This window comes from Marmota monax, unplaced genomic scaffold (genome assembly GCF_021218885.2).
Source record: "Marmota monax isolate L192 unplaced genomic scaffold, Marmota_monax_Labrador192_F-V1.1 WCK01_AAM20220418_F8-fsc00156, whole genome shotgun sequence".
Taxonomy (NCBI): Eukaryota; Metazoa; Chordata; class Mammalia; order Rodentia; family Sciuridae; genus Marmota; species Marmota monax.
Genome location: NW_026694013.1, coordinates 2,553,771 through 2,573,670, shown reverse-complemented (window position 1 = coordinate 2,573,670; position 19,900 = coordinate 2,553,771). Strand labels below are relative to the sequence as shown.

General features: G+C 35.0%; 1 protein-coding gene and 1 pseudogene across 11 annotated transcripts in view; one reads left to right on the top strand and one right to left on the bottom strand.

Moving 5' to 3' along the window:
* Positions 1-3,726, top strand: part of Dzip3 (DAZ interacting zinc finger protein 3) — an 89,025-nt gene extending 85,299 nt beyond the window's left edge. For all 11 annotated transcript variants that reach the window (XM_046464044.2, XM_058585474.1, XM_046464042.2 and 8 more), the window contains 3 exons: positions 133-276; positions 375-476; positions 1,988-3,726. In XM_046464044.2, coding sequence (XP_046320000.1) covers positions 133-276; positions 375-476; positions 1,988-2,098 — 357 coding nt within the window. In that variant the 3' untranslated portion in view covers positions 2,099-3,726. The remainder of the gene's footprint in view (positions 1-132; positions 277-374; positions 477-1,987) is intronic.
* Positions 3,727-18,614: 14,888 nt separating this feature from the next.
* Positions 18,615-19,022, bottom strand: LOC124106425 (large ribosomal subunit protein uL15-like; annotated as a pseudogene).
* Between the last annotated feature and the right edge of the window lie 878 nt (positions 19,023-19,900).

Sequence of the window (19,900 nt, the reverse complement as noted above, 5' to 3'; positions counted from 1 at the left end):
TGTCAAGATTCCTCATGAATCTGATTATTTATCCTTTTGCTAATTCTTCTTCCACCCCATTGTCTGAAATTCTATAAGTTTATGCTGTTTTAGAACAATTCTAAACTATCAATATAATATTCTTATTTTCAGAGTCAAGGAAAATCAGTACCAAATGGCAATTGTGTTTCACCCAGTCATACCTCATCACAGCCTAATGCTCCCCAGACCCCCAAACCAGCTTGGAAACCCCTCAGTTCACAAGGTTCTGCCACATGGGAAGGAGCAAATAATTTGGTGAGACTGAAATTATTGAATTGTTGAAACACTTAACGAACACATTTCTATTCAGGAGAAACAAATAGGCCAAATTTAACATATTTATTTTTCCATAGGATGATGAGGAGGAAGAAGAGGAACCTTGTGTAATCTGTCATGAGAATCTTTCTCCAGAAAACCTTTCAGTTTTGCCTTGTGCTCACAAATTCCACTCTCAGGTAACCCTTTAATCAGCTAAGGGAGATTCATATTACCTTATTTAAAATCATATACATGCATCATCTTCCTGTGACAAGCTCCACTAGGTATAACTCTGAACTTCACCTTTGGGTACCACACAGAAACATTTATACTTTTCTCCTGTTCGTACAATATCTACGCTCTGCTTTCTCATATCTCCATATACCTTACAGGAGAAGAGACTACGTTGAGATTTAAATGGTACACGGTAAGCAGGTCTCTGAGAAAATATTGATTGACATGACAATTTAGTGGCAAAACTAGCAACACAACAGTGGCACTTTACCTTGACTTGCTGTAAATTCCTCATAGTATACTGTGTCTATACCTTTGATGCCTGCCCCCCCATTATTAATCATAAACCTATCTTAACAGTCTATCCAGGCTCCTATATTTGCATTTGAAGATGCTCAGACTTGAGTTTTAATGTTAGAAAAATATTAAGGCTGTAATATCTCCTGTTTATTTTTGGCATTTATATGAATTAACTCCTAGTGTTGCTGCTATGTAAGTGCTATTCATATACAGTATACGGTCTAAGTCCTCTGTGGAGAGATGTAATTTGACATGGGAAACAATAGTCTAACACAAGAAAGGCTTCTCAGAAAAATAACCAGCTCATTCAAGCCATGTTTGTAAAACATTTCAAAATTTCAATATGTAGTACCTGGTACAAAATTATGTATTGCATTTACATTGACATGAAGAGATATACACAAAATAGTTAATCCCAAAAGAGCTCCAAGAGAGATTCTTAGCCACCTGACATTCCTATTTTAAGTTTTAAAAGTCCTGACAATTTATAATAAAAAGTAAATATTTAACAAAATTTATTTTGCTCTTTGTCTTTGCCAATTGAATACAAAGCACATAATTTATTCAGGTTACTTTCTAGGATTCGGGTTAGTGAACCTCATTTATACTGCTTAATTCTTAATCCTCTCTCATCTGACCTGGCTCTCCATTATTCATACAGGTCAAAATTACTTGTTTTTATAAAGTCAGTATTCAAGCAGATTCTTAACAGATAGTTTATAGTTGAATATCACTGCCATTGTTAACATAGACGACAACCTGAGTTTATTCATCACTAGGGATTTTAACTTCTGAACATGATATGCATTTTATACAAAGTATTGATAAATTTGTATTTTTAGTTTTGACTTTTTCTGGATTATATGAGCATACTATATAATGAAATAAACCAGAAAGAGATTATAGCAAGTTTCCTGATTTTCTTTGTCAGGAAGAATTGCTAGTCATTGTGACAACAGGTTGGGGAAAGAATCTTAATAAAAATAAACTGGCTAAAAGGTATTCTGCAGTTACCAAATAATATTGCTCAGCAAATCACAAATCACATAGTTATCCACTGGGTAAGGCTTAAGCTTTAAGGTCCATCAGAAGATATGCTGGTTGGTATACAGAGTGACAGCTGCCTCTGCTAGACTAAATCTAAGAGACTGATGTGAATCTTTTTGCTCCTTAGTGCATTAGACCATGGTTGATGCAACAGGGGACATGTCCAACCTGTAGACTCCATGTTTTATTACCAGAGGAATTTCCTGGTCACCCCAGCCGACAGTTGCCCAAGGTGTGATATAAGGCAGGTGACTGCAAAGGAGGCTAAGTTTTCATACTCCAGAACTTAGTTCTGCCTTTTATTATGAACTGATTGTGTGAGTAGTGTGAAGCAGTGCTCTCCTATTATGCTAAAGAAGCAAGCTAATCTCATTGAAGAGGCAGCCAGAGGAATCAAGACAAATCTTCAAGACTTGTGAACTGAACTAAAGAGGTTTAAAGAAGATGAGTTTTGTTAAATTATATTTGCTCTTATCTTCGTAGGTGTTTTTTCTCCTGTAAACACGATAGCTATGTTGCTGAATTTCTTAAGATTTCTTGTCTTTCTTCCTTCTTATTCTACTCATTCTTTACTTTCTGACAAGTACACTACATTATAATTTCCTGAAAAAAGTTTAGGAGAAAAAGTAGAATAGTGAAGAAGAGATGTAGAAAAATCCCATGGATTTTAGTGTTCCTCTTAACTTTTAAATATTAGCTATAAAAATTTAATTGGATTATTTAAATTGTATTTCTCTTTCCTATTCTTTTCTGTCCTCTAAAATATGTACCCATGAAGAGATTGTGAGCTACTTGATGGTAGAGACCACACTGTCAGGTAGCTCACAATCTCTTCATGGGTACATATTTTAGAGGTGTGTTGGAGCTGGTTTGCAATGGCTTATGAGGGATGATTGTTAAAGTTTCAGAAATTTTGCAAACTAGGTATCAAATGATTGGTGGAAGGAAAGCTGCCGTGGTGGCAGTATTTATACAGTAGAAATTGGTAAATACTGTAAGTAATGACTTGTCTTTCCTTCATGAGCTGGTTCTTAAACATTTGCCAGAACACCACAAGACATTTGTGTTCCCAGTGTCTTACATAATAGGTGCAGAACAAATATTCTGAGAAATCAGGACGTGGTAAAAGAGGGAAGGAGTACTAATATACAAATTAGTGCACTTGCCATGAGATTTTATGTTCATTTGTATACATGCTCTTTGGACCTTAATAATTTGCATTTTGAAGGGATTTATTTTCTCTTTAGAAAGTCTTAATTTTCTTCTTCTGGTTAAGGGGGAATACTGTTTATATGTTGTTGCTTCTTGTGACAAAATTGATGCCCACTGGGCTGGATTGCATATATAAAACTTGTCACTGAGAATTTTAATTCTTAGCAGTCAAAAAACTATTTTGAAAATAGTATTGTGTAAATGCTGTGTTGTATATGTCTCTAGTTGCAAAATTAAAGTAATTTAGGGTTACTTTTTGATTCATATGTTCCTTGGCTCACATTCACAGTCTCAATTTCATTAATTTATGGAATAGAATAAATGTTTTCTAACTCATCAACTATTTGAACTATATATTTCAGTTTAGATATTTTGAAGTTACTTTAAAATCTCTATTTAAAATATCTATTTCTGTAATTGAATGCTAAATAGTTATTTTTCTGTAATGAGAAAATATGAGGGAAAATATTCAAAAAAGGTAGCAGTCATCATATATAAAATGCCAAGAATGTATTAGAATTACACAGGGCCTTTAAATTAACCTAGCACTTCAAAGTCATGGTCATGTAGCAAGTTACTTTGTAAAACTTAGTTTATGTTTACAATGTAACTCCATTTTCATGTGGAAAATAATAAATGTTTCTTAAGCAACTATTTTATTTGTGTATTTTATCTTCAGTATACCCAAAACTACTTTAAATCTCTATTTTAAACATTTGTTTCTGTTTAACTGTGCTTAAACTTTTTCTTCTGTTTTGAAAAAGGTTAGGAAAATGTGAAGGAAAATATCCAAGAAGAAGTGAGTATCTAGACTTACAAAATGACAATGATGTCTTAGAATCAGCGTGCCAGAACTTCTTAGGCCCTTGATGATTTTATAATCTATCCTCTCATTCTATGGGCATGTCAATTTATGTGACTAGATAGTGACAAATCTAGTCCCAATACCTGATGTCCTTATGCTCTATTACATACTTCCTTTACAAATTCATGCTGTAAGATTGGTGCTGACCTGCCATTCTGAGCTCCAAGGAAAAGCCAGATGACTTAACATAACAGCCAGTGTATGGTAAGAATGTACATAATAGGACAGTGTTCCTGAAAGTCCTGTCTAGTTCTACAGGTGCTGAAGATAATGGGATTATTTTTCTTTTTGATATAATTTCATAGTACAGAGAATTATTATCACTGTCATGCTTGTGTACTGAAGGATGGTCCAGAAGAACACTCTACTGTGCCCAGAGATGCAGTGAGGACAGAAAGCATCTGATGATGCAATATGTATATCAAACAATCTGCAGGTATAAAGTAATATCATTGCAGCTGCTGCTAAAGGATATGTCTTCTATTTTCCTTCATATTTTCCCATGTGATTAACACTTTACAGTTTTTAAAGGACACCTTCACTCAGCACCACAGAAAAAATAAATATAAAGGATACCTTCAAATGTGATTGGTACCTCATTTGATCCATTAGTAAATCTGGACTTGATGTCATTATTCTTTATAGGTGAAACTAAGAGTCAAGCAAGAGGAAAATAATTTGTCCAAGAGTTTAGCTCTTGGCATTTTGGCATTTGAATACAGACTTCTGTCCCTTACTTGGTATTCACTTCTAGTACTTCCCAACTCCATCCTATTTTGAGTTGACATTGCATATAAGAGAAGTAGTATTTTATTCCTTTTAAATAATATTCTTCCAATTAAATTGATTACACGGTAAACTCATTGATTGTTTTGTACTAGGAATGTGGTTTTGAGTATATAAAAGTATATAATAGTAGTGGGACATCATGAAAGAAGTTGGACTCACTTCTCCCTTTTATAGTTTGCTTAGGATAGTTCAAATTGGTGCCTGTTGTCTTGACATAATTATTCGTTCTTCCTTTCACTTTCAGAAGTGTCCCAATTTGGATGATGAACTTTATCTTAAATGGTCAATTCAGGAAAGGCAGGCTTAAATACTTTTTAATTACCAGATTCAGAATTAGCAAAAAATTCTCTGCATTTATAAAATGCTCTTAATACCTTATCTGTAAGCCTCTCAGGTAAGAATTCTGGGATTGGAATAGTTTTGAGATTATTCTAGTTTATAGCCAGATAAAAACAGCAAATGATTACTAATTTATTATAAAAATACATGATTTCTGATTTTCTTGAATAGGCTGTTTTCAGTAACCAGCTGTGTACATTTGAAGATGCTACTTAGTAGAGCTAATGGGCTGTTGTATCTTATCCTAGACCAAGACCTCATTACATGCTGTGTTTATAAAAATTCCAGGAGGCCATCTAGGAATCTGCCTTGCAAATGAGCACCATAGGTGCTCTGATACACACTAAATTTTGGAAATTACTGGTGTTAATAGAAAGATACTTTCTCAAGCAGATCTATGTTTGGACTTTTGAATTCTGTATTTGACATATTGTGTGTTTATAAATGAATTACTTTTCTCAACTAATTCTTTTTCTGGAAAATGGAGAAAAAAAATTATAATTTTTAATGAACATTTATTAGTCTTTCCCAAAGCAGTAAAATTTCCACTATTCGACCTGTTTAAATTTACTCCTTAATGATAAAATTCTAAAAAATTTGTTTATCTTTAACTACCATTATTAAAAAGAGATGAAGAGAGAATATGATCAAAGTTCTACTTCCAGCTTCACAACACCCCAAAATGTTCAATATGTTTATTTCAGATAATCACACCCTCATAAACATTTGATTGATTCCTTTTAATAATATGGAATACTGCCTCAAGGGGTTGAACAACTAACAATGATTTTGAAGACTGAATGTTTTGAAGGCTTATGGCAAAGACTTCATCTTCATTTGGAAGATAAGAACCCTGAAGAATTGATTTGCCAAGGTCACACAACTATTAAGTAGGGCCATGATTCTAAGTCAGATTCTAACACCATACTGCCTACTTGAAAAGAACAAACAAAACTGACTATTTGAAAATCAACAAGTTGTTTCTTTGGATAAAGACAGAAGCAAAACAAGATTAGAACAATCTTAGCACAAGGAAATACTATTATAGCTCAGAGTAAAGCCAAACTTACAGTCTTCTTGCATCAAGGTTAAAGTATTTGATCAATACTTTAAATAAAGACAAAGGTCAGGACTGGGGTTGTGGCTCAGTGGTAGAGTGCTTGCCTAGCATGTGTGAGGCACTGGCTTCGATCCTCAGCACTACATAAAAATAAATAAATGTATATATCTATCTACAACTAAATTATGTGCATCTACAACTAAAAAAACAATAAAAGACAAAGGAAAGATATTTCACCTTTTTAATTTCAAATATCATCTTGGTGCTTATTTAGAACATGTCCCTAAGGTTGCATCATTTTTTTAAACCATGAAATTTTACAATTACTACTATGATTTCAGTATCACACCACCACAGTTCTGCAGTATGAATTATCTCTGTCAGTGTTACAGGCCTTTGATTTCTTTTTGGAAATATTTTATGACGAAAAAGTAGGCTAATTATAAGCAATAGTTGTGAAGTTGTGCATTATTTTAATCCAAGGAAAATTGTTTTAATTCCTAAGGTCTATAATAAAGTTATGCCTCAGCAACTAATAATGAAATATTTTCAGTTAAGAAAAGTAGATTGTTTTTAATAAATTATGAATACATTTATAACATTATCAGATCACTACAAATAAAGTTCAAGACCAATAGATTTTAAATATATTTTTTGAAAGCAAAAATCGATTACTACCCTCTGCTCAACAATATCATTAATCTAGAGTTGATATGCTCTTTGAAGTTACGACAACATCACAGATCATTATATCAGACTCCTGTGATCATACTCATCAGTATTTATTGAATGCTTGCTAAATGAATACAATTTTGGACTCTCTGTATACAACAAAACAATAGGACATAGTTTCTGACCTGAAGAAGCTGAGTCATGTGGAAAGCAAGCATCTCAAATTGATAACTCATATTATGATGTAACATGCATTTACTGCCCAATGAACTATAAGCAAATACTATTAACAAGAGTTTGGCCTGGTCATTGTAAGCTGGGACAATTGGAACCTGTCTTGGAAAATGAAGAAATGGGTATGGACCTTGGTGATTCTTGGTCATTCTTACCTTTCCACCTGGACATTCCTCATACTCCATGTTTCACACTCTCTTCATTCAGTTTTACTCAAATGTCAAGCTTTCCTTAACTACTGTAATGTAATTATCTTCCTCAACACAGATACTATTTTCTCTTATTATCTAAAATTCAGTTTGTTGATTTCATCTTTCTCGCAATATAAGATACATGTCAACAAGACTCTTGTTCACCATTGTGTATCTATTGTCCAAAACATTGTCTGCATTCAAAATGGGCCCTGTGAATTAAATAGAACTTACATAAGAATACAGAGTACCACTTAAGGCAAGGACAGTAGTTTGAAACTCAAGTGCTTCCTAAAGAATTCTTTTCAGTCATGGCCAATAGATGGCCATATAAAATACCTTACAAATACTATTGACATTTTGCTATATTAATAGTTTTTTTAATTTTGGAACATTTAAAATCTAGATTTGTATGGGATTTTTAAGAAGTTCTAAAGAAGAAAATAAGAATGTATTAAAATTTTTCTGCTTCTGTTTTTTTTATGGAGAACTGCTATCCCAATAATACTTTAATTAAGAAAACCTATAAAAGCTGGGGGGGAGGTTAAAAAGATCTGATGAAAATATTAAAAAGTAATGAAGGATAGCCACAACTCTAGAAGTCAACTTTCCAAAAAACATATAAATACTGTGATGAACTCTGCTTAAGGCTGCTTTTTTTCCTCCACACATTTTCATATTTAAGGCTGATGATAGAAATAAAGCATCTACATATTGCACGAGAAACTAACATATTAGGGAGGGGAAATGCATTACTAAGATATACAGAACTAAAGTACCATTGTCCCAGAAACAAAAAAGGACCATAGAAAAGTAAAACTCACACTCTTTCATGCATTTTCCCTCATGAAACATCTGCCATTTTCTAAGCTGTACATGTGCCAGGTAAGACAAAAATTAAGTGGAAAAGAGTTGCTGCTAAGAGGCTAAAAAGCTAAAGTTGAGATTTGGGCATTATCATGATTCCAGAGATCAAATTGGGGTTCAGGGCTTACAAATGGCAGGCATTCCATTGAAAACCTGAAAGTTCAAGGGGAATGGACAAACCAGAATTAACCAAGTTCAATTGGGTTCAAGTGATTTGATCATGATCTACCTGTCTTCTGGAGAACAGAGATAATCATAAACCAGAGTTTCCTAACTTTTTTTATTCATGATGAGTAGCATTCAGCAACAACAACAACAACAAAAAACTTACAAAGCATGCTAAAAAACTGACCTAAAATTTTTAAAAGCTAAGAGAAACAACAAAACAGAATCAGACTCAGAGGTGTTCCAGATATTGGAACATTAAGATTAAAAACTCTGTGACTAATATATTTTAAAAGAAAGATAAAAAAAATGTTAAATTGGAATTTTTTAAAAGAACAACTTAAAAACTAAAGAAATTCAATAACTATAATCTATGGTTCAGTAAATGAGTTCAATAATATATTAGACACAGCAAAAGAGAGGATTAATGAATATCGAAGTATAGCAGTAGAAAATATCCAGGCTAAAGCTTAGATTTTAAAAAACAAAATGCATTTTAAAATGGAAAAAATCATAAAATTAAAAAATGGAAAAAATGGAAAAGTGAAAACATTAGTATATATGTATATAGTCATATTTACATATTATATATATTCACAGAAGGAAAGAAAATTGAATGTGTCAGAAGCCTCATTTGAATATTAACTGAGATTTTTTTCCAAAGCTACACATTGAAAAGCTATTCAAATGCCAAGTAGCATTTGGAGAAGAAGATGTGGAGCCATTGTCCTCACCATCATACTCAGTCACATCATAGATTAGCTTCTGGGAAAATGAGACCTCCTAAAAGTATTTTAGACCCTAAACGAACAACAATGAAACTGGCCACTGATTTTTCACACACACACAAAAAAAGCAAGCCAATACATAATGCATTGGTGCACATAAATGCTGAAGGATGAAAAGTGCCAATTCAGAATTCAATTATCAGCAAATATATCCAACGATGAATCAGATGTCTCTCAAACAAACATAAACTGAATCTACCCTGCTGCCGAATGAAACAAAACAAACAGATAAAATTAACAGCAGTTCTTAGAATATTAACCCAAGCATAATGGGACAGTGAACCCTGACAAATCAGAAACAAGCAAGATGAGCTTTATAGTTGACCCATTTTGCTACTTTAAGAAAATTTCCAGGCTGCTGTGGGGAGAGGAAGCTCAGATAAGATCTGTAAAATTCCCTTCTTGAGAGAATAGAGCTAGGAGTACACTGCAGCATAGCAACTCAGTTTTGCAGAGCAGAATGAAAAGACCTAACTGTGTACCCCATGGAGTATTCTTTTTAGTAATAAGTAACTCATACACTTGAGGAAACAAAGGCTGAGAAGAGAACCACAAGTAACAAACAGAATAATCTCCAGGAGGTCATTGATTGATTATCTTCTAAGAAGGCCTTTAGTGCTATACATTTCCAAATACTGTTTAATATTTAGTTTTAGTATTTCTACACTTTCCTAATTTCAATATTTTGTATTTTAATTTTCATTCGGTACAAAGTATTATCTGTTTTATCTTTTATTTAAGAAACCACCGAACTGTTATACAAAGTGGCTATGCCATTTTGCATTCTTACCAAAAAAGGAGAGTTCCTGTCATTTCATGTCTTCACTAGCATTTCATGTTGTCAGTGTTATATATTTAGGTTCTTCAAATATGTGCATAGTACTATCTCAATTTTATTTAAATTTGCATTTCCCTAATGACATATTAAGTGGAGCATCTTTTCAATGCATATTTACCATCTGTATTCTTCTTTGGTGAGGGGTCTAGGTCTTTGTTCATTTTTAATTGTTCAGTGTTAAGAGGTCTCTTCACATTTTGGATAACAGTTTTTTTATTAGCTATGTCTTTCTTATTTTCTTCCAATCTGTGACTTATCTTCTCATTCTTTTTTTTTTTATTTTTTATTGTTGGTTGTTCAAAACATTACAAATTTCTTGACATATCATATTCCTCACTTTGATTCAAGTGGGTTATGAACTCCCACCTTCACCCCATACACAGATTGCAGAATCACATCAGTTACACATCCATTGATTTACATATTGCCATACTAGTGTCTGTTGTGCTCCGCTGCCTTTCCCATCCTCCACCATCCCCCCTCCCCACCTCTCCCCTCCCCTCCCCTCCTCTCTCTCTACCCCCTCCACTGTATAACCCTGAGGGTCTCCTTCCATTTCCATGCAATTTCCCTTCTCTCTCCCTTTCCCTCCCACCTCTCATCCCTGTTAAATGTTAATCTTCTTCTCCTGCTCTTCGTCCCTACTCTGATCTTAGTTACTCTCCTTATATCAAAGAAGACATTTGGCATTTGTTTTTTAGGGATTGGCTAGCTTCACTTAGCATAATCTGCTCTAATGCCATCCATTTCCCTGCAAATTCTATGATTTTGTCATTTTTTAATGCAGAGTAATACTCCATTGTGTATAAATGCCACATTTTTTTTATCCATTCGTCTATTGAAGGGCATCTAGGTTGGTTCCACAGCCTTGCTATTGTGAATTGTGCTGCTATGAACATCGATGTAGCACTGTCCCTGTAGCATGCTCTTTTTAGGTCTTTAGGGAATAGACCAAGAAGGGGAATAGCTGGGTCAAATGGTGGCTCCATTCCCAGCTTTCCAAGAAATCTCCATACTGCTTTCCAAATTGGCTGCACCAATCTGCAGTCCCACCAGCAATGTACAAGTGTACCCTTTTCCCCACATCCTCGCCAGCACTTGTTGTTGTCTGACTTCATGATGGCTGCCAATCTTACTGGAGTGAGATGGTATCTTAGGGTGGTTTTGATTTGCATTTCTCTGACTGCTAGAGATGGTGAGCATTTTTTCATGTACTTGTTGATTGACTGTATGTCCTCCTCTGAGAAGTGTCTGTTCAGGTCCTTGGCCCATTTGTTGATTGGGTTGTTTGTTCTCTTATTGTCTAATTTTTTGAGTTCTTTGTATACTCTGGATATTAGGGCTCTATCTGAAGTGTGAGGAGTAAAGATTTGTTCCCAGGATGTAGGCTCTCTATTTACCTCTCTTATTGTATCTTTTGCTGAGAAAAAACTTTTTAGTTTGAGTAAGTCCCATTTGTTGATTCTAGTTATTAACTTTTGTGCTATGGGTGTCCTATTGAGGAATTTGGAGCCCGACCCCACAGTATGTAGATCGTAGCCAACTTTTTCTTCTATCAGACGGCGTGTCTCTGATTTGATATCAAGCTCCTTGATCCATTTTGAATTAACTTTTGTGCATGGCGAGAGAAAGGGATTCAGTTTCATTTTGTTGCATATGGATTTCCAGTTTTCCCAGCACCATTTGTTGAAGATGCTATCCTTCCTCCATTGCATGCTTTTAGCCCCTTTATCAAATATAAGATAGTTGTAGTTTTGTGGATTGGTTTCTGTGTCCTCTATTCTGTACCATTGGTCCACCTGCCTGTTTTGGTACCAGTACCATGCTGTTTTTGTTACTATTGCTCTGTAGTATAGTTTGAAGTCTGGTATCGCTATACCGCCTGATTCACACTTCCTGCTTAGCATTGTTTTTGCTATTCTGGGTCTTTTATTTTTCCATATGAATTTCATGATTGCTTTCTCTATTTCTACAAGAAATGCCGTTGGGATTTTGATTGGCATTGCATTAAACCTATAGAGAACTTTTGGTAATATCGCCATTTTGATGATGTTAGTTCTGCCTATCCATGAACAGGGTATATTTTTCCATCTTCTAAGATCTTCTTCTATTTCTCTCTTTAGGGTTCTGTAGTTTTCATTGTATAAGTCTTTCACCTCTTTTGTTAGGTTGATTCCCAAGTATTTTATTTTTTTTTGAAGATATTGTGAATGGAGTGGTTGTCCTCATTTCCATTTCAGAGGATTTCTCGCTGATATACAGGAATGCCTTTGATTTATGCGTGTTGATTTTATATCCTGCCACTTTGCTGAATTCATTTATTAGCTCTAATAGTTTCTTTGTAGAGTCTTTTGGGTCTGCTAGGTATAGAATCATATCATCTGCAAATAGTGATAATTTAAGTTCTTCTTTTCCTATTTTGATGCCTTTAATTTCTTTCGTCTGTCTAATTGCTCTGGCCAGTGTTTCGAGAACTATGTTGAACAGAAGTGGAGAGAGAGGGCATCCCTGTCTTGTTCCAGATTTTAGAGGGAATGCCTTCAGTTTTTCTCCATTCAGAATGATGCTAGCCTGAGGCTTAGCATAGATAGCTTTTACAATATTGAGGTATGTTCCTGTTATCCCTAGTTTTTCTAGAGTTTTGAACATAAAGGGATGCTGTACTTTGTTGAATGCTTTTTCCGCATCTATCGAGATGATCATATGGTTCTTATTTTTAAGTCTATTGATGTGGTGAATAACATTTATTGATTTCCGTATATTGAACCAGCCTTGCATCCCAGGGATGAATCCTACTTGATCATGGTGCACAATTTTTTGATATGTTTTTGTATCCGATTCGCCAGAATTTTATTGAGGATTTTTGCATCTAGGTTCATTAGAGATATTGGTCTGTAGTTTTCTTTCTTTGAAGTGTCTTTGTCTGGTTTAGGTATCAGGGTGATGTTGGCCTTGTAGAATGAATTTGGAAGTTCTCCCTCTTTTTCTATTTCCTGAAGTAGCTTGAAAGGTATTGGTATTAGTTCTTCTTTAAAGGTTTTGTAAAATTCTGCTGTATACCCATCCGGTCCTGGGCTTTTCTTAGTTGGTAGTCTTTTGATGGTTTCTTCTATTTCCTCAATTGATATTGGTCTGTTTAGGTTTTCTATATCCTCCTGACTCAATCTGGGCAGATCATATGACTTAAGAAATTTATCTATGCCTTCACTATCTTCTAATTTATTGGAGTATAAGGATTCAAAATAGTTTTTGATTATCTTCTGTATTTCTGAAGTGTCTGTTGTGATATTGCCTTTTTCATCCCGTATGCTAGTAATTTGAGTTCTCTCTCTTCTTCTCTTCGCTAGCATCGCTAAGGGTCTGTCGATTTTGTTTATTTTTTCAGAGAACCAACTTTTAGTTTTGTCAATTTTTTCAATTGTTTCTTTTGTTTCGATTTCATTAATTTCAGCTCTGATTTTAATTATTTCTTGCCTTCTACTTCTTTTGCTGTTGTTTTGCTCTTCTTTTTCAAGGATTTTGAGATGAAGTATGAGATCATTTATTTGTTGGTTTTTTCTTTTTTTAAGGAATGAACTCCAAGCAATGAATTTTCCTCTTAGAACTGCTTTCAATGTGTCCCATAGATTCCGATATGTTGTGTCTGTGTTTTCATTTATCTCTAAGAATTTTTTAATTTCCTCCTTGATGTCTTCTATAACCCATTGATCATTCAGTAACCTATTGTTCATTCTCCAAGTGATGTATGCTTTTTCCGTCCTTCTTTTATCGTTGATTTTCAGTTTCATTCCATTATGATCAGATAAGATGCATGGTATTATCTCTACTCCTTTATATTGTCTAAGAGTTGCCCTGTGACATAATATATGATCTGTTTTTGAGAAGGATCCATGTGCTGCTGAGAAAAAAGTGTAACTGCTTGATGTTGGGTGGTATACTCTATATATGTCAATTAAGTCTAGGTTATTAATTGTGTTATTGAGTTCTATAGTTTCCTTATTCAACTTTTGTTTGGAAGATCTGTCCAGTGGCGAGAGAGGTGTGTTGAAGTCTCCCATGATTATTGTATGGTGGTCTATTAGACTCTTGAACTTGAGAAGAGTTTGTTTGACGAACATAGCTGCACCATTGTTTGGGGCATAAATATTTAGGATTGTTATGTCTTGTTGGTGTATGGTTCCCTTAAGCAGTATGTAGTGTCCCTCTTTATCCCTTTTGATTAACTTTGGCTTGAAATCTATTTTATTTGATATGAGTATGGACACTCCTGCTTGTTTCCGAAGTCCATATGAGTGATATGATTTTTCCCAACCTTTCACCTTCAGCCTATGTATGTCTTTTCCTATCAAATGCGTCTCCTGTAGGCAGCATATTGTTGGGTCTTGTTTTGTGATCCATTCTACTAGCCTGTGTCTCTTAATTGGTGAGTTTAAGCCATTAACATTTAGGGTTATTATGGAGATATGGGTTGTTCTTCCAGCCATATTTGTTTATTTCTGTTACTAAACATGGTTTGTTTTCCTCTTTGATTATTTTCCCCCCCCTTTATTGTCCTACCTCCCACTGTTGGTTTTCATTGTTATTTTCTATTTCCTCTTCCTGTAATGCTTTGGCAAGGATGTTTTGAAGAGATGGTTTTCTAGCTGCGAATTCTTTAAACTTTTGTTTATCGTGGAAGGTTTTAATTTCATCTTCCATCCTGAAGCTTAATTTCGCTGGATACACAATTCTTGGTTGGAACCCATTTTCTTTCAGTGTTTGAAATATGTTATTCCAGGATCTTCTAGCTTTCAGAGTCTGTGTTGAAAGGTCAGCTGTTATCCTGATTGGCTTACCCCTAAATGTAATCTGCTTCCTTTCTCTTGTAGCTTTTAAAATTCTCTCCTTATTCTGTATGTTGGGCATCTTCATTATAATGTGTCTAGGTGTGGATCTCTTATGATTTTGCACATTCGGCGTCCTGTAGGCTTCTAGGATTTGGGATTCTGTCTCATTCTTCAAGTCTGGGAAGTTTTCTCGTATTATTTCATTGAATAGACTGCTCATTCCTTTGGTTTGGAGCTCTGTAGCTTCCTGTATCCCAATGACTCTTAAGTTTGGTCTCTTAATGTTATTCCATATTTCTTGGATGTTCTGCTCATGGTTTCTTAACAGTCTTGCTGAGCTGTCTATGTTCTTTTCCAGTTGAAATACTTTGTCTTCATTGTCTGATGTTCTATCTTCTAAGTGTTCTACTCTGCTGGTAGTATTCTCCATTGAGTTTTTAAGTTGGTTTATTGCTTCCTGCATTTCTAGGATTTCTGTTTGTTTGTTTTTTATAACCTCTATCTCCCTGTATAGTTGATCCTTTGCTTCCTGGATTTGTTTGCGTAATTCATTGTCGAAGTGATCTTTCATTGTCTGATTTTGCTGTCTAATGTCTTCCTTGATACTCCAGATCATCTGAAGCATGTATATCCTGAATTCTTTATCTGACATTCCATCTGCTGCAGCTGTTACCTCTTCTAAAGTTGCGTTGACCTGCATTGCTTGTGGTCCTTTCTTTCCTTGTCTTTTCATACTGCTTGCGTATCTTTCCTGCAGGTGCGGGCGGCGGCTCTGCTCTCTCCTTATTCCAATTGGGGTGTCGTGGCTACCACGCCGGCAGGTCACTGGGCCTGTTCTGGGCGCTGGCGGCGGCTCTGTTCTGCCCCTACTCCAATTGGGGTGACGGGTGTACCACGCCGGCAGGCCACCGGGCCTGATCCGCCGGTCGGTTGCAGGTTTGCCTACCCTGCAGGCGCGGGCGGCAGCTCTACTCTGCCCCTACTCCAAATGGGGTGACGTGTCTGTCGTACCGGCAGGCCACTGGGCCTGTCCCGCTGGTCGGTCGCAGATCTGCCCACCTTTCGGGCACGGGTGGTGGCTCTGCTCTGCCCCTACTCCAATTGGGGTGTCGTGGCTACCCCGCCTGCAGGTCGCTGGGCCTGTTCCTGGCACGGGCGGCGACTCTGCTCTGCCCCTACTCCAATTAGGGTGGTGTGTGTACCACGCCGGCAGGCTCCTGGGCCTGATCCGCCGGTCTGTTGTAGGTCTGCCTACCTTGCAGGCGCGGGCGGCGGATCTCTCTTCTCATTCTTTTGACAGTTGTCTTTTATGGAGATGAAATTTTTCATTTTTATTATTTTTTTTTCATGGATCATGCATTTGGTTTTATACTTGAAAAATCATCACCATACTCAAGGTCATTGAGATTTTTTTTACTCTGATCTAGTTTTATGCTTTTGAATTTTCTTTTAGGTCTCAGGTGCATTTTGAGTTAATATTATGACCAATATAAGGTCTTAACAACATTTTGAAAAGTTGAATTCAATAGTACATAAAAAGGATAGTGCATCATGATCATATGAGGTTTATCTCAAGAATATAAGGTTGAATTAGCATTTTAAAATCAATGTAATTCATTATATTAACAGACTAAAGAAAAAATATCTGATTCATCCTAACAAATGTAGAAGAAGCATTTAATAAAGCCTACATCAGTTTCTGATTTTAAAAAAAAAAAACAATACAAAGAAACTTATTCAATGTCATAAAGGCCATGTATTTTTAAAAAATAAACAGAAAAAACAACCTGCAACTACCACTTAATGGTGAAAAATGAAATGCTTTTTCCCTATATTCATTTGGCAAGGATGCCAGCTCTCACTATTGCTATTCAATATTGTATTAAATGTTCTAGTCAATGAAATAAGGCAAGAAAAAAATCAATGAAAAGCCCAGTTTCAAAAGAAAGAGGTAAATTATTCTTTATCCAGACATGAAATTATTATTTTTGTAGAAAGTCTGAAGGAATCTAAAAAAACTGTGTTTATTAAATTTGAAGATACAATATTACTACATGAAAATCTATTATGTTTCTGTGTAATAATAATAAGAAATTACACATTAAAATTTGAAAGCAATAAATACGTTTATAATAACATTGAGAATATATGAAATATTCAGTAACAAGCCTAACAAAGATAGGCAACATCTTTATAATAAAAACTACAAACATTGCTGAAAGAACTTAAGACCTAAATATGTGGAGAAAAATACACTTGCATGGATTGAAACATTCAATATTGCTAAGATATCATTTCTTCCAAAATTGATTAAGACAATCTCAAAATCCCAAGAAGCCTTTCTTTATATATAGAAATTGAACAAGCTGATTCTAAAGTTCATTTAAAAATTTAAAGCACTTAAAATAGCCAAAACAGCATTAACAATGAACTTAAAAGATGAGGAAATTCCACTATTTGACTTTGCTAATTTTAAAGCTAGAATAATCAAGACAGTAATTGTACATGGAAAAATATATGAATGAGAACAGAATAGAGATTCCATAAGTAAATCCATGCATATATATACAACTGATATTTTATAAAATTTAAAGAGAATTGGGTGGAGAAAGGAGACTTTTCAAATAAAAGCAAAAGAAACTGCTCAATACCCTGTGGCTGCATCATAGACCTCAATGTAACATTTAAAACTAAAATATATAGACTCAAACAAAGCTTTTGTGACTTTGTGATAGGTAAAAGATACAATTTTAGGTACAACATTCAAAGCATAAACCACTAAAGGAGAAATAGATGGATTGGACTTCATCCAAAGTAAGAGTTTCTGCTCTTTTAAGATGCTATAAATAGACTCATAAGACAGAAAATATTTGCCAATCATATAAATTTTTGATTGAATTATGTATAGAGAACTCTCATAATGTAGTAATACAAAAACGATTCAGTAGGAGGGAGACAAAATTAGTTCAGAAGCTTCACCAAAGGAATATACATTCTAAATAAGTTCATGAAAACACTCTCAACATCATTAGTCATCAGGAAAATGCAAATCTAAAATAGTGAGGTACTACTATACATTTATTAGAAAGTCTAAAATTAAGAAGACTGAAGACACCAAGTGTTGGCTGAGTATGTGGAGAATAAGGGACACTCATACACACACACACAAACACATACACATACAAGTGTACCTCAGAGATTGTGAGTTTGGTTCCAAATCACTACAATAAAGCTAATTATCACATTAAAGTAAATCATAATTTCTTTGGATCCAGTGCACATAGAAGTTATATTTATACCAAACTATAGTTTATTAAGTGCAATATTATTTTGATAAAAGTAATGTATGTACCTTTGTTTTAAAAGATGTCAATGGGGCTGGGAATGTGGCTCAAGCGGTAGTGTGCTTGCCTGGCATGTGTGCAGCCCGGGTTTGATCCTCAGCACCACATACAAACAAAGATGTTGTGTCCCCCAAAAACTAAAAAATAAATATTAAAATTCTCTCTCTCTCTCTCTCTCTCTCTCTCTCTCTCTCTCTCTCTCTTTAAAAAAAATAAAAGATGTCAATGATTGTCTCACCCTTTGAGTTGTATTCCTTTTCCTGGTAGAGAATCTTACTTCACTGTCAGTTGCTGCTGAACGACTAGGGTGGTCATTGCTGATGATTTGCATAACCATTCAATTTCTTAAAATAAGACAACATTGAAATTTTCCACATTGATATTTTGTTGTGAAAATGTTATTGAAAATTTCTTTGTAACATGTAAATGCTGTTTGGTAGCACTTTACTCAGAACTTTCAAAATTGAGTCAGTCTTCTCAAACCCACCACTGTATATCAACTAAGGTTTTTTTTTAAAAAAATATTTGTTGGCATTTAATGAACCTCCAGAGCTCCATGTGGCTTTAAGCCACCAGAACACAGGCATCCCTAACACCCTTAATCTTCTCCTCATCTCTTCTGCTGAAGAATTTGGCCTTCACAATGACAGCTGCTTTGGGAGCTTTCTGTTTCCCAAAACTTTGTAGTAACCTGATTGCACTACATCAATTATGGGAGCAGCTCCGGTCTTGTAGCAGCATTCACTCATGTCTGTTCACTGACCAACATCCACAATTTATCAAGGTTGACAGTTGGGCAGAAGCTCTGGTTCCTCTTTAAGTGGTAATGCCTCATACCAACTTTCCCAAAGTAACCTGGGTGATATTTGTCAAAGTGAATCCTGTGGTGATGCATGCCACCCGCATTATGTGGCCATGGCCATGGCTCACATGGCCCTGAAGTTTCCAAGTCTTCCTTAGTCTGGATGACATGTCGGCTACCTAGAGGAAATTTTGTAATTTTGTAAATTCTGTATAGTCATTTCAACAAAGTTCACAGCATCTTTACCTGGAGTAGATTTCATTTCAGGAGACCACTTTATTTTCTCATCCACAGGAAGCAACTTCCCATCCACTAAAGTCTTTTCATGAGATCACAACACCTTAATAAAAATGTTCAGACTCCACTTTTAATTCTAGTTCTCTTCCTATTTCTACCACATCTGCAGTTACTTCCTCCACTGATGTCTTGAATCCTTTTGATTCATATATGAGCATTACAGTCAACTTGTTCCAGATTCCTGTTAATGTTGATATTTTGACTTCCTCTCACAAATCATAATTTGCTTGTGTGTGTGTTGCTGAAGATCAAACTCAGGGCCTTGCACATGCTAAACAAGTTCTTTATTACTGAACAACATCCCCAGCCCTCACAAATACTTCTGTGAATCCTTTCCAGAAAGTTTTCAATTCACTTTGCCCAGATTCATCAAAGGAATCACTATGCAGGGCAGTTATAGCCTTATAAAAAGTTATTTCTTAAACAATAAGGCCTCAAAGTTTAAATGATTTTCTGTTCCATGAGCTGCCAAATGAAGGATGTATTAGAAGGCATGAAAATAACATTAATCCCATTGTACATCTTCAGAGATCTTGGTACATTATCAGTGAACAGTAATATTTTGAAATAAATCTTTTTCTGAGCATTAGGTTTCAACATTGGGCTTAAAATATTCAGAAAACCATATTATAAACAGATGTGTTGTCATCCAAGCTTTGTTGTTCCATTTATAGAGTACAGGCAGAATAGATTTATTATAATTCTTAAATTCCCTAATATTTTCTAAATCGGAAATGAGCATTGGCTTCAA